The 12,889-nt window shown below is 40.9% G+C and overlaps 1 protein-coding gene and 1 long non-coding RNA gene across 4 annotated transcripts in view; one reads left to right on the top strand and one right to left on the bottom strand.

Moving 5' to 3' along the window:
• LOC132331322 (uncharacterized) overlaps window positions 1-12,889 on the top strand; it is a 38,772-nt gene that overhangs the window by 14,785 nt on the left and 11,098 nt on the right. For both annotated transcript variants that reach the window (XR_009487551.1, XR_009487552.1), the window contains exon 3: window positions 4,733-4,872. This is a non-coding gene — a long non-coding RNA (uncharacterized LOC132331322). The remainder of the gene's footprint in view (window positions 1-4,732; window positions 4,873-12,889) is intronic.
• Window positions 10,947-12,889, bottom strand: part of CTNND2 (catenin delta 2) — a 638,318-nt gene continuing 636,375 nt past the window's right edge. For both annotated transcript variants that reach the window (XM_059854664.1, XM_059854675.1), the window contains exon 22: window positions 10,947-12,137. In XM_059854664.1, the coding sequence (XP_059710647.1) occupies window positions 11,877-12,137 (261 nt within the window). In that variant the 3' untranslated portion in view covers window positions 10,947-11,876. The remainder of the gene's footprint in view (window positions 12,138-12,889) is intronic.

Raw genomic sequence — 12,889 nt, 5'->3', positions numbered from 1 at the left:
CTGGTGATGACTTTCTTTTACAGACATCTGCTGGCAGATAAAAGCCTTTTGAAGCAGAGCTCTCTCTTCAAGCTGTTAACCCTGTGACTAGCTACTGCCTTGTTAGTTCTCTAGTATGTTAAATATTATTTTGGATTCTGTAATCATTTTCTCTAACATTAATCTAGCTTACAGTTGGCATCAAAAGCTATGGATTTTGCTCACACTGTTTTTCTGCAAGAAGAAACAATTCTTTAATATGCAAATCAGAGCAGCAAAATTAGATGAATGTAGTCAGCATGCCCTTGAAGGAAAGAAAGGCTTTCATGGAAGACTCAAGGTTGCAGTTGTGTTCCTAAGAGTGATGAAAAAACTACTTAACCCCTTAGAACAGATAAGGGGAAAATTGTTTTTTCATGAAAAAGAAATTATTCTTGTGTAAGATATAAGCCAAAAATGGGATCTAATTAGTGGAAGGGATGATACGAGGAAACAGAACTGTCATTTTGACAAATGCTGCAGGCTTCTCTTTCTTGTTTTATTGGACATAATGGACATTCAAGCTCTAGTCAACATCCTAAAACAACCTGCCCTCATACACACACTTCAGGAATCCATCTGGAAAATATCTTGGCAAAAGAAGTCTTCTTATGCTAACAGGTGTTGGATTGGGCAAGTACAATTTAATTTGGTTACATCACTATAAAATGATTGTGAGCCCTAAGATTTGAAGCCTGTCATGCAATATGGTCATACAGATTCTTCATGGTTTGCTGTGCAAACCCAGACAAGAAAGATTCTTCTAATGAGTGCAGTTTCTCTTCAGGACTGAAAAGTAATATTGACTTACTGAAATGTAGGAAATCCTCTTCAACAAGGCCCTGTACATGTGTTTTTCAGAAAGCACATATCTAGATGAAAAGCTCAGCTAAAATGTATGTTTGTCCTTATTCAGAACTTCTCTTTCCTCTAGCCTACATCACATCTGTGAAGTCTAAAACAACAGATGTTCTCTGCAACATAAAATGTTTATTGAGTTTGACTGGATGAGTAAGGGAATTCTAGAACTAAACTTGACCCAGGACAAAAAGCTCTGGGCACCCTCTGATGTAAATCCAGTGTTAGGATCTCATTTATGCTTTTATGAAGACCCTTCAGACAGTGTTATAAAGGACAAAAATCCAATGCCTTTTGAACTCAATGACTTGATCACTCTTCGTTCTTGATGCCTCCTGAAAGCAGTAGAAAGCCAGTTCTGCATTATTTGATTATCACCGTAAGGCTTCAGTGAATTAATATAAATTGCAGATAAATAGTCTGTTTCCAGAAAGATCAATATAATCCATATTGTTCTACTCAGCTCTATCAACATTAAGGAAATTCAATAATAATGGAAATCAATTATCAAGCACATAAAAAGAACATTCATCATCCTTTCAGGAGACAATAATAACCACATAAAGAACACAGGTGAGAACAACAGTATTTGATTTCTTCTATCTACCCTGAATTCTGTCTATATTTTAAAGCATCTGTCCTAATCAGTCAGCTTCATCAGGCCATGGGAAAAGGATATTCCATTCTGCTTTTAGAAAACTGAGCTCAAGAAGAAAGGTTGGATATAGCAAAATCACCACCTGATCAAGTACAACATTTTCATTGCCATGTGGAGATCCTCTCTGCTGTAATTAGTCTTCAGCAGACTTCGACAGGACTTCTGTTCCACACGCTACTGAGTCCACTCCCATCATATTCCAGCAGGCAGGAATGCCATGTGGCATTTTCCTCTCCTGAAAGCTTTTGATGTTTTGATTTGCCCAAGGGAATTTTTCTTTTCCAGTAAAATGAACAAAACCAGAATTGAGCAGTTCTGTGACTTTGACAGCTGAGAATGGACTGCAGCAGTACCTTATTAGAATAATTTTTGAGGTCCTCACCTATAAATTCACAGTTGTAAATGGGCTAGGAAAAGTAACTCCCCTTCTGATTTTTATGCTGGGACAGACATGGATGCTACACTGATTTTCAGGTCTTGGATACTTGGTGCTGGACACCAACAACTTGGCAACACTTCCTGATTTTTGATGTAGTTTTAGCATGATCTCACACATGTGAAGAACAGACACACATTCAGACCTAAGCTCATTTTCCTTGCCTAAGCTTTCCAGGCTTGAGAAATGTCAGGCTAGAGCTCCTTCTGCCCAGAACATCCTCTTCTGGTACCCCTGCACTGAGGGGAAAATGCAGCATCTCCTTTACAGTTAACCAGTTAACATGCAGTTCCTGTTAGAGGTTGCTTGGTTTGTGGGCACACCCATGCTCTTTAAGGGGTATTAGCTTGGCCTAGGATGCAGCTCCTGTCCTCCTTTCCTCACTCATCACATGCTGTTCATGCCTTAAATCTGCAACTGTTTAATTAGTAATACTTTATCCCTCCAGTATTTGGATGAGTATTTTTGCTCATGCTGACTGCTGACACCACACAATTGTGCAAGGCTAAGCAAAACCTCAGCTAAGACATGCAAATACTGAGACAGCCAAAGAAAGATGGATAGCAGAGCTGCTGCTATAAAAGTTTCTAGGATATTTTTTCCAAATACTGCTAAAATGGGTTAAAACCCAGACAAATCCAGACAAGGCTTAAAAAATTCTGTTATTGTTACTAAGATCAGAATTTACTGTAACTGTACGAAAGCGTGATTGCCATTAATATAATTTTTGTTTGACAGCCTTGCAGACCTTGGTGTGTCTCTGTCCCATTGTCTGAGTTCAGTGAAGCCTTGGCTCTCCTTAGCTCTTGTACCCCAGCCAGTGCCACCCATGCAGGGGACAAGCTCTACTGCTGTCATGCTGTGCCACTCAAACTGTGCCAGAGGACAAGCTGCTGCAAAACCCTCGGCAGTCCCATCTCCTCTGGGTGAGAGTGGCTGGAGCCTCCTGTCCTGAGCAAAGGCTCTGAAATGCACCTGCAGCAAACTGTGTCCAGCTTGGCAGGCAGCTGTGCAAGGACCTGGCAGACCCAGTGCACCTCTGCCTCTTCTGCAGGCACGTTGCCTTCCATCCCTGTCTGTGACAAGGGAACCTCTTTTTTCAGGGGACACTTTAAACCATCTCAGGATCCTCTAAGTCTCCTCCATTACATCCAACTGCTTTGACTGTTTGAGCCTCAGTTCACTTCACTTCCCAGTGGCACTATTCCATATCTTGCTATTGCACCAGGCACAGGAACTAGGCAAGTCTGCAAGGATGTGGGTGCCAGTAAGGGGAGCAGTGGGTACATTTAATGAGGTTGCTGATAAAACACTGGCTTCAGCATCCTTAGATGTGCTGAGGGGAAGAAAATCAGCCTGAAAGTTTTTCTGCATGCAATAAGCTGAACTTCTCCCTTTGCCATGGGGCACCTTTTGCCCTTGGAGTACCCACACCAAAAAAAAAAAAAAGAGCTACAGGGCCATTAGACAGTTTTAGATGCTCCTAGTCCTATGTGGTGATTTATTACAAATAGGCTGGGGCAGTCACGTCTCCTTTCTGCTCTTCTAGCCATGTGTGGGGTGCACAAAGGTCTTGGAGCAAGGATCAGGAATTCAGTTGTGACAAGATGCAAAGCTGCTGATTTGCTTCCCAAGCGCCAACTGCTCTGCTGAGATTTCAGGAAAACATTGTTGGCCTTTTGCTGGGGTTCCAACAGTGCCTTGACAGATGGTCTTGTGAGAGGCAGTAAGTGCCATCAGCAAGGAACAGAGTAAATCCCTGGAAGCAAAAGAGTCCCAGTTTTTCTGGGATAATTCATGATCTCTGGACATGGTATTGGAAACCCAGTAAAAGACTACATAGTTCATTTCCCGCTTTTTATTTCCCTCAGTCCAGCAGGTCAGGCTTAGTTGTGACTGAAGGTGTTCTGGTTTATAAAACTAGTTTTATTTTCAAAGTTAAAGTTAATACAGCAGACAAACATCATACTTAAACTGTGGCATGTCAGAGACATGACAGCCATCATCTGTCACTTTATGAAGCAGCTATACAATCTTCCTGTCTTTTAAAATTTTAACCTTAATTTTGCTGATTTGAGCAGTCATTAATTAACTATGTATAGGATACACTGCTGATAGACCTGGAATTTCACAGTCTATTAGAGTATTACATAATTTGCATTTACTTCACAGTGTTTTTGAACCAAATCATTATCTTAAACTACTCATACACATTGAATTTTAGGAAATCAAACCAACTTCTCTCCAGCTTTTTTTTCAATTGTATTTATTAATGCCACTTTTCTTTTTGCTTATTCAAAACATATTCCATAGATGGTTGCATCAAAAATAATAAAAAAAAAAAAAAGCCAAAACCTCCAAACCACAGACCTTAGCAGAGTGGGAAGGACAGCTCACACTTTACATAGTAAACAACTGCAGTGTTAAATCGCCTGGTGTCTGGTTCCCAGCTTTACATTTCCCTCTGGATAACTTTAAAAGCCACTGCAGATGGCTCCATATGCTTTTCTCCTTGGTGGGGACTGTGGAGTAAGCCGTGCTCAGGGTGTCCCCTCTGGGGCCAGGGTGTCCCCACTTTGGGCAGTCTGCAGCCGCCTGCCCAACATCCTTGTGCCGCGTGCCCGGCCAGCGCCGCACTCAGGGCTGGGAGCTGTGCCCAGGCTTTAATGCACCAGCAAGCCAGGCATGCCTAAACACCCCTTTGTTTTGCTCAGACCATACAATCTAGGAACTGAGATGATTTTTTTTTTACTACATTACAGATAAACTGTGAGAGCAAGAGCAGATTGAGCTGCTGACATGCGAGCACTGGCTCTGCACCTGGGTTTTGGCAATGGGAGTGGACTGTAACAACTGCTTCATTATTACAAAGAAACTGAAGAGAACAGAACAAACCCAAAAGGTAAGCTCTTAAAGCATTCTGACTAAAGGCAGATAGTGATGGGACAAGTGGAGTGGTATTAGACTAGAAGACAGGAGTTAGATTAGATGTTAGGAAGAAATTATTCACTGCGAGAGTGGTGAGACACTGGAACAGCTTGCCCAGAGAAGTTGTGGATGTCCCATCCCCGGAAATGTTTAAGGCCAGGCTGGATGGGGCTCTGAGAAACCTGGTCTAGTGGTAGGTGTACCTGCCCATGAGAGGGAATTTGGACTAAATGATCTTTAAGGTCCCTTCAAGCATTCAATGATTTTAGGAAGTGTTGCATTGCTAGAAAAAGGACCAGAAGAAAAAAGAAAAAAACCCAAAGAGGTTACCTCTTAAACTATTCTAAGTGAAAGTAAAACAAAAATCTGGGCAGGAAGATCCCTGGTTAAGCTGCAGGAGCAGAGTAAGGCAGCAGTGCCTGGTGAGCTCTGAGCCTCTTGAAGCTGCAGCGCCCCCAGCACTCTCTGGCCAGGGGTCTCAGTCAGGGTGTCCCACTCAGCCCTGTGGCAGGGACAGCCACAGGCAGCCTGGCTGCTCCCAGCAGCTTTGCACAGCTCACTCCTTTCACTCTCGGCTGCGTGCTGCTGCCTCTGTGGAACAGGAGGCTGACACTCTCTTTTTTCCTTCCCATGATGACAAGCCTGCCGTGGTAGCCAGGGTATTGGAAGTGGTGGCTGTCACATTTGGCAATGCAGCTGCTATTTGGCATATTTTGATTTGCTTAATGCTGCTACAGCACTACAGTGGGTGGTGCTCTTGCCCACATCCACAGACCTTAGGCAGAAACAACAGCAACACAACATATTGTTCAAATATTGCATGTAGTGCAAATTCTCCTCCCTTCCTGCCACCCCAATGCAAAACTCTAACCCCGGGAAGCTAAGGGAAAAGGTTGAGAGGTTTTGGGGTGGTGGTTTTTTGTTTGTTTGTTTTTGATGCTGTTTTTCTGAAGGAAATAGAAGTCTTTTTCAAAATGGACTTGTATTTGCTAAAGAAGGTGTTAAGCTTCAAATGGTGGAAGAGGTTTTTTCTCTCTCTCTCTCCTTGATGGCAGAGGTAATAACTGATATTGCCTGCACACAGTAGTCTGAATTCCATGGGACAAATTTTCTCTTCAGACTTGATGTTATTAAACAAGTTGCTGTCTTGATGTTTAGCTATCAACATTTTCTGCCTATGTAACATTAATGTAAAAGAAATAAATTTTGTAAAAATCAGCTTCCATAGCCAGAGTTACTATTTTAATTGAATTTGTGGGGGAAAAGAAAAAAGAATCAGCAAACCACTGCTATTTTGCTTTCCTAGGTTTAGTGGCAAGTTTCAGATTTTACCTGCTTGGAAAAGAAAGATATTTCAGCACTTGAAACTACTGAAATTAACTGCAACTATCAGTCACTGTGAGCACTTTTTATCTATGTCACTCTCTGAAAGCAGTGAAAGTAAAAGTGGAGAAAAACAAAGGCTCTAGAGTAAATTCTGACAGATGGGTATTAGCAAACAACTTTTTCCTCTTGTTAGCTATTAGAAGGTTGCAGCTTTTGATATGCTGGCAAGAGTGACCTTGATGAGGAGGTACTCCTTTGAGAAGGTTGTACCAATTCTTCACCTGCTCTCACTTGGGCCTGCTGAAACTGATGGAAACATTTCCAGGGAATTCCATAGACTTTGAAATTGGGTGTAAGCTAAACATTTCCAGGTTGCAAAAGTTTAGCATGTGCTTTCTTCTGGCAAAGCAGTAGCGATGCTCACAGATGAAGGAAACTGCTTTTAAAGTTGCATTAAAAATACTAAAGTGAGTTTGCTTGGGAATTGGGTTTAGGAATAATGAATTGGCATGGTGTCCTTCTAGAGCAGTGCACCTGACTAGCAGCAGTATCCATGCATGTGCCTTGCTGGACTTGCAGAGGGCTGTGGTGTGCTGCTCTTCTGACTGATGTGTCCCAGCTGAGATGTTGCAAAACCCAGGGGGAGCACTGGGAAGGAAGAAGTAGAAATGTTTGTGTTATGTGGAGCTGTTTGGTTTGGCCCTCAGAAGAACAGAGCACAAGTTAGAAGCAAGTGCTCCTAACACAGGTTGTCAGAAGGTGTGCGATAGCCAGTACAGCTCTCCCTCTCCCTCTCCCTCTCCCTCTCCCTCTCCCTCTCCCTCTCCCTCTCCCTCTCCCTCTCCCTCTCCTCACAGGTATCAACCACAGGCTTCAGCCCCCTTGCCTAGGGCTAAAACTCAAATCTCCCCCTTTCAGCCTAAATGTCTGAAACTGGCTTTAGGCCACTGTGTAGAAACTGTCTAGTCCCTGGGAAAGAGCCAGGATTGCACAGCTCTTTGGCAGATGTTGGTGCCCATCTGTCCTCCAGGAAAAATGCTGGACTTCAAATTGGAAGTGGCTGCAGCTGCTCAACAAGCTCAGCCCTGGCTCAGGCAGCTGTCAGACACACACCTGCACCAGGTATTTTCCAGCTGAGAGGAAAGAGCCTTTGCAAGCTGGCCCTTGATAGGATTGCCCCCCATGTGCACAATGTGTCTGCTGGGGGAACCCCATCCTGCCATTGAGGACGGTGGGGCAAGGGGCAGGTTTGCAGAAAGCGGCCTCTGTTTTAGCTAATGTGGTTTTGACTCAATCTGAAAGGCTTGGACCTAAACCTATTCCTCAAGAGTCATCCCTCTCCTTCCCGCAGTAAGCAGTCTCTGCCCACATGCCCAACATCTGCTGACCAAAGCTGGAAGTGACCAGTGGTGACCTGTGACTTCTCTCTTCACTCCCTCCCACTTTTCTAGCATAAAGCTTTGCGTGCATCACACTGCTACTATTAAATGTTCATTACATTAACTTGATGGTCAGATTTGAAGATCTTGCTGCATAAAATCTCTTGTTGGGTCAGTTCCACTGTTAGTAATTATGGGTGAGCATCTGTCTTCATGCACACACTCTGAATGTATTTTTAGGCCCTTCTGTTTCCTCCCCCTGGTTCAGATTGCTGTCTCCATCTCTCCCACTCATGATACAAGCAATAACTCTACACTCAGGGCTCTTTCTGTCTGCTGGCAGGAGAAGATGAGTAACAGTGACAGAGGAGATGAGAAAGCCTCCCTTGCCATGCACTGGCGTGCACAGCCTGTGCTGTGCCAAGGTAGAAAAAAAAGTCAGCATTTCTGATTTGAGCTGCAAGTCTCCTGGCAAGACGCTTCTGCAAGCTCATGGAACCCGGGAAACAAATATTCCCGAGCCTTTAAATGCACTGTGTGCTGGGTCTTCCAGCAATGCACAAGTAAATTAATGCTTTGCTCTTTGCTTCTTGGCTGTGGTCGATGTAACCTGTGGCCAAGATCATATATTTTACAGCATGCTCCTATCCATTGGCACCAGCCTTGAGGTTTTCAGGTTTTTTCTAGGGGTGTAGATAAACTCTCTCTACTAGTGGTGGCAGCTGAACCCTTGCAGACATAATTAGGGTGCTCTCAAAAATATCTTTCCCCTTGGCTGGTTGATGTAGAGCAGCTTGTGCTCATCAGCCTTGTGAAGAGGGAGGGGGCAGTGACTGACTTCAGAGCTCAAAGTTAGGTTATCTGATTAATAATTATTTAAAATACTTAAATCACAAGGATCTGTTTGCTGTGTGAAGCTGGGCAGCTTCTACGGAGTCAACTTCTGAGTTTAAACATACTGCACTATGACCAGCAATTCTCCACAATACAGTAGGATTTATTAATAGAAAATACGTCAATATGAGTTTGTCTTTGTACATGTTAGCAACATGTACAGTGAAACACTTTTTTTTCTCAATCTATATTGTTATAGTTCTTTTGTGTTATCTGACATAACCATTTATATTTTGGGCTTAAATATGTTATTTGTCAAAATGTACTTTCAGTGTTAATATACCTTTAAAATCATAGTTTATCTTTCAAATATTGAATTCATATTTTTTTTTTTCAAATCAATATTGCTCATGTTAGTGCAAATTTGTTAAATCTTGAGATAGGTTAACCATTCCTTCCAGACCATAAACAGCATTTAATAAAACAGTGAGATTTATATAGCTCTACACAGCTGAACAAGATTCTAATACGAAGCTTGTTAAAAAAAAAAAAATCCGACATTTTACAGTACATCAATTGCATTTTATACATTTTTTTTGAACAGTTTTGTTTCTTCTCTATTTCTGTGTGTGATCTAGTACAAGAATGAAGGGAACAGCAATAGGTAATGATACTTTCCTCAGTATTAAAAAGAATGCATCATATATATCTTGCTCAGTATGGCGGCAGTGTTGTATTTCCAAACCTGGAAAAGAAGCCAGGGAATTCAACACCTTCTCAAAACCCAGTACAGCAAGAGTGAACGTTATCAGTCGGAGCACTTGCCACTACAGAAAAATGGAAACAAACCAACACAAAGTATAGACAAAAGGTATTTTATGCCACGTCATCAGTCCAGAGTCTCTCACTTGAGCAATGGTCAACATTTGACTCCAAGTAATTCCTAAGAGGAGCTGAAAGAGGGCAATGTGGGCATTTCAGGTGTTTGAAGAATGGAAATATATCCAACTTACAATAATCTCCTGTCCTAAGAACTTCAAACAGAACGATGCATCTCCTCTTGGCCTGTTGGCAAACCTGTGCCTGGAGAGCTGCACCAGCCTGCTGTTTGTCAGGCAGTCAAGAAGAACTTCCAGTTGCGAGTGACATTCTTTATTAAAAAAAAGTTTTTATACTGAAAATGTGCTTTGTTCAAAAGAGCACTGCAAATGTCACTTATTAAAATCAATGTAATAAATAAAATATAAACAACCTGTGTCCAAAACTATGAATAGTATTTTTATCTACCTCACTATACATCTGGCCCACTGTGTCCCTCCCACCCACCCTTTCTGAAATTTTTTAAAAATTTTTTTGCATGCTATTTTTTTTCCCCTTGTTTACTACAAAGAGCAAAGGTTACATATCGTACACTGGGAAAAGCTGCCCAAAAGATTAAACTATAGTCCTAGATTACCAATAAACCAATTCTACACCACAATACCTGCCTGCATGAACTACTTGGGCTGTGTCCTATAGAGCAGGTGATGACTTGTGAGAGACTTCTCCCCCTGGGCACAGCCAGAAGTGTGCCAGGTGATGTTAAAACTATTACAGTGACTAACCACAGAAATGTTTGCAACCTAAAACAAATTCCTTATTGGCAATTTAAGCAATTTACAACTACTCCATTAGTGGTGGGTCTTATGCTCTGAAAACTGTATGCTGAACTGTTTGTTGCCTGAATCACGGAAAAGAAGAAATGCTTCTTTTTTTTCCTTCCAGCATTACAACAGCTAAGATAAATATGCCAGCTCTTCTGGCCTCCTAGCCTATGTAGCTGTTGTTTACTTTTAAAATTAAAAAAAAAAAATTCTCTGTCCCTTACATTTTTTAGAATTTCACTTTAAATGCACAGAAATGGTCTTTATTACATTTGAGGAATGTATTCTGGGTGTTGGGTTTTATTTTTGGTATGGGTTAAAATAAATGATTGTCGTAATGGTTCAAGAATTGGACTCTTCTGTAGTCTAAAGAGTTTGGAGAGTCCAGAGAAAAGTCTGATGGGTCTTAGTTTTTCATTCCCTCAGGGAGATGGCAAGATTGAACTCTGCCTTCCTTGAGCACTTACTGGTTGGTGGCTGGAGAGCAATGAAATTTCCTTAAGAGGAGAGCAAAAGATGTTAGTTTAAAGGAAATGGCACCTAAGGGTGATGGAGTTGGTGATAAAAAATCAGCTACCCCTTCTTTTGTGAGCATGTGGCCTAGCAATGTTGAATTGCTATCGATGGTTACGGAAGCGAGTAAGAGAAAGCACATACTGGAGTTTCCACTGTTTAAAAGAACTGAAAATCAAACAAAAATTGAAGCTTAACAAGGAGAACATTGGATGAAAAGAAGTCTTACGCCACACAAACACACACACTCAAACACACGCACACGGAATACTATGCATACGTGGACACACACGAGTAAGAATGTGTATTTGTATGGTAGGTTCTTGGAAATAGACATTCTTAGCAAATATGGATGACAGATCAATTGTAATTTATTTTCTTTTAACACTGTATCATCATAAAGAAAACTGGTATAAATGAAAAAAATCTATTTCAAATATCTACATCTAAAATTTTAGGCAGTGAAAAAGCACTTTGTTGACAAGGAGTGTGGAATGATGAATGTTAATTGTCAGAAACTGCTGAATGCCTTTTTTTTGAGTTGCCACAAACAAAGTCACATATCAGAACAAACAATACTGCTAAATATTCCTTTTTGTTTTTTTGAATTTTTTTGATTTTTTTTTTTTTGTTAAAACGCACCGGGGAAAAGAAAACAAAAAACTGGAAATTCATACATCTTTCAAAATTTGAAATTGAAGCAATATTTAGAACCATAGATGAAGAAACACTGTGGCATTGGTGTAATATACACAATGCACCTTTTTTTTTATCTGTAATGTACATCAAATACTTTACAACAATGCATTAACAAAAGGCAAGAAACATCTTGCTGTACAGAGGAAACCCCAAATGCAACTTGAAGCCTAGATTCACAATGAATGAGGATATTAAACAAGGTGTGAGAAGCTGTTCCCCATAAAGTATGTACGCTGCTCAGTAACTTGTGCTTAACTCTTGACCCAGATCCACTGTCATGTTCTTCCTCCTTCCTTCAGCCACGTTCAATAGACAGCACTGAACTTTAGACTCTACAGGCCAACAGTAAAGTTGCCCCACACTGTAAAATATATATATGTATATATATATTTCTTTCTAATTACTCCCAGGTTTAGCTTTCATATCTTTTAGCCTTCTAAAAAAAATCTCTTAATTTTTTCCATACTGGTTATCTGTGCCTTCCTATGGAACAGGCTTTAACAAACTAAATTTGCAGGAAAAAAAATGTCTCGTGGTATGCATGCACATGCACAGTTCCTGGAGCTTTTGTATCTGCCCAAGTCTCAAACCCAGGAGTCGGGAGAGGCTGGATAGTGGCTTGTTTCATAGTTAAGTTCACTATAGGGACGAGCAGCTGAGTAGAAGTCGACGTAGTTGCCAGTTGACTTTAGTCCCAGGTGCATGTTGTATTCGCTTGCAGGTGGACGATGATGCACTTGGTCCTCAAAGAAGGACTCCTCATAGTTTCTTGTTGAATTCTGAAATGACTGATATGGTTCATAATCTTTTCTGCTGGGCTCCTGTGGAACTGGCTGTGTTGAAACCTGAAAGACAGCAATACCCACAGCTTCTCAGATACAACTTGTAGGCAACAGCATGGAAGGAGTTAATCTCATTTACATTTCTCATGCTAAAAATACAAAATTGTGCATTATCTTAACTTCTGCTCAAAGCACTGCTTTAACAGTGAAGTAATTCCACAGCTCTGCCTTGTCATTTTATTTCTTTACATTTATTTAATAGCATTGTTATGTTCAAATATATTTATTATTTAATATTATTGCTGCAAAATATGCTGGTTTATGTCAAAAGTAGTTCATGCAGCATTGCTTATACGTCACTTTTGTAACTACAATCTCTGTGTAACTTGCAGCTGTATAATGCAAATATTGGTGACCAAAACTTAGCCTTGAAGAATTTGAATGTAATCAATTTACTCTCCAAAGATGCTAAACATTTTGCAGCTGCCTTTGACTGAAGTGAGATTTAGGGGAAGAGGTGACACCACATCTTTAAAATCATTTACAGTCTTCAGGGCACTGACATGAAAAAAGTACCCTGAAATGGGTTCTTCTGCTACTGTTAAGCAGAAGCATCTTCTTAACACCTCCTCAACACTTCATACTGACAATGTTGTGTTGTTGGTACCTTGAAGCTGGAATGTTTCTGATAAGCAGAAAAATAAATCTCAGGTTTCCGTACTTCTTTCAGACATCCCTAGTGAATCTCTGATTTTATAGCTGAGACTTTATTGAAATCTGAAATGTATAAACACATGCCTACTATCCTAGAAGAC

This window comes from Haemorhous mexicanus, chromosome 1, assembly GCF_027477595.1.
Source record: "Haemorhous mexicanus isolate bHaeMex1 chromosome 1, bHaeMex1.pri, whole genome shotgun sequence".
Lineage (NCBI taxonomy): Eukaryota > Metazoa > Chordata > Aves > Passeriformes > Fringillidae > Haemorhous > Haemorhous mexicanus.
This window is presented reverse-complemented; position numbering and strand designations above follow the sequence as displayed.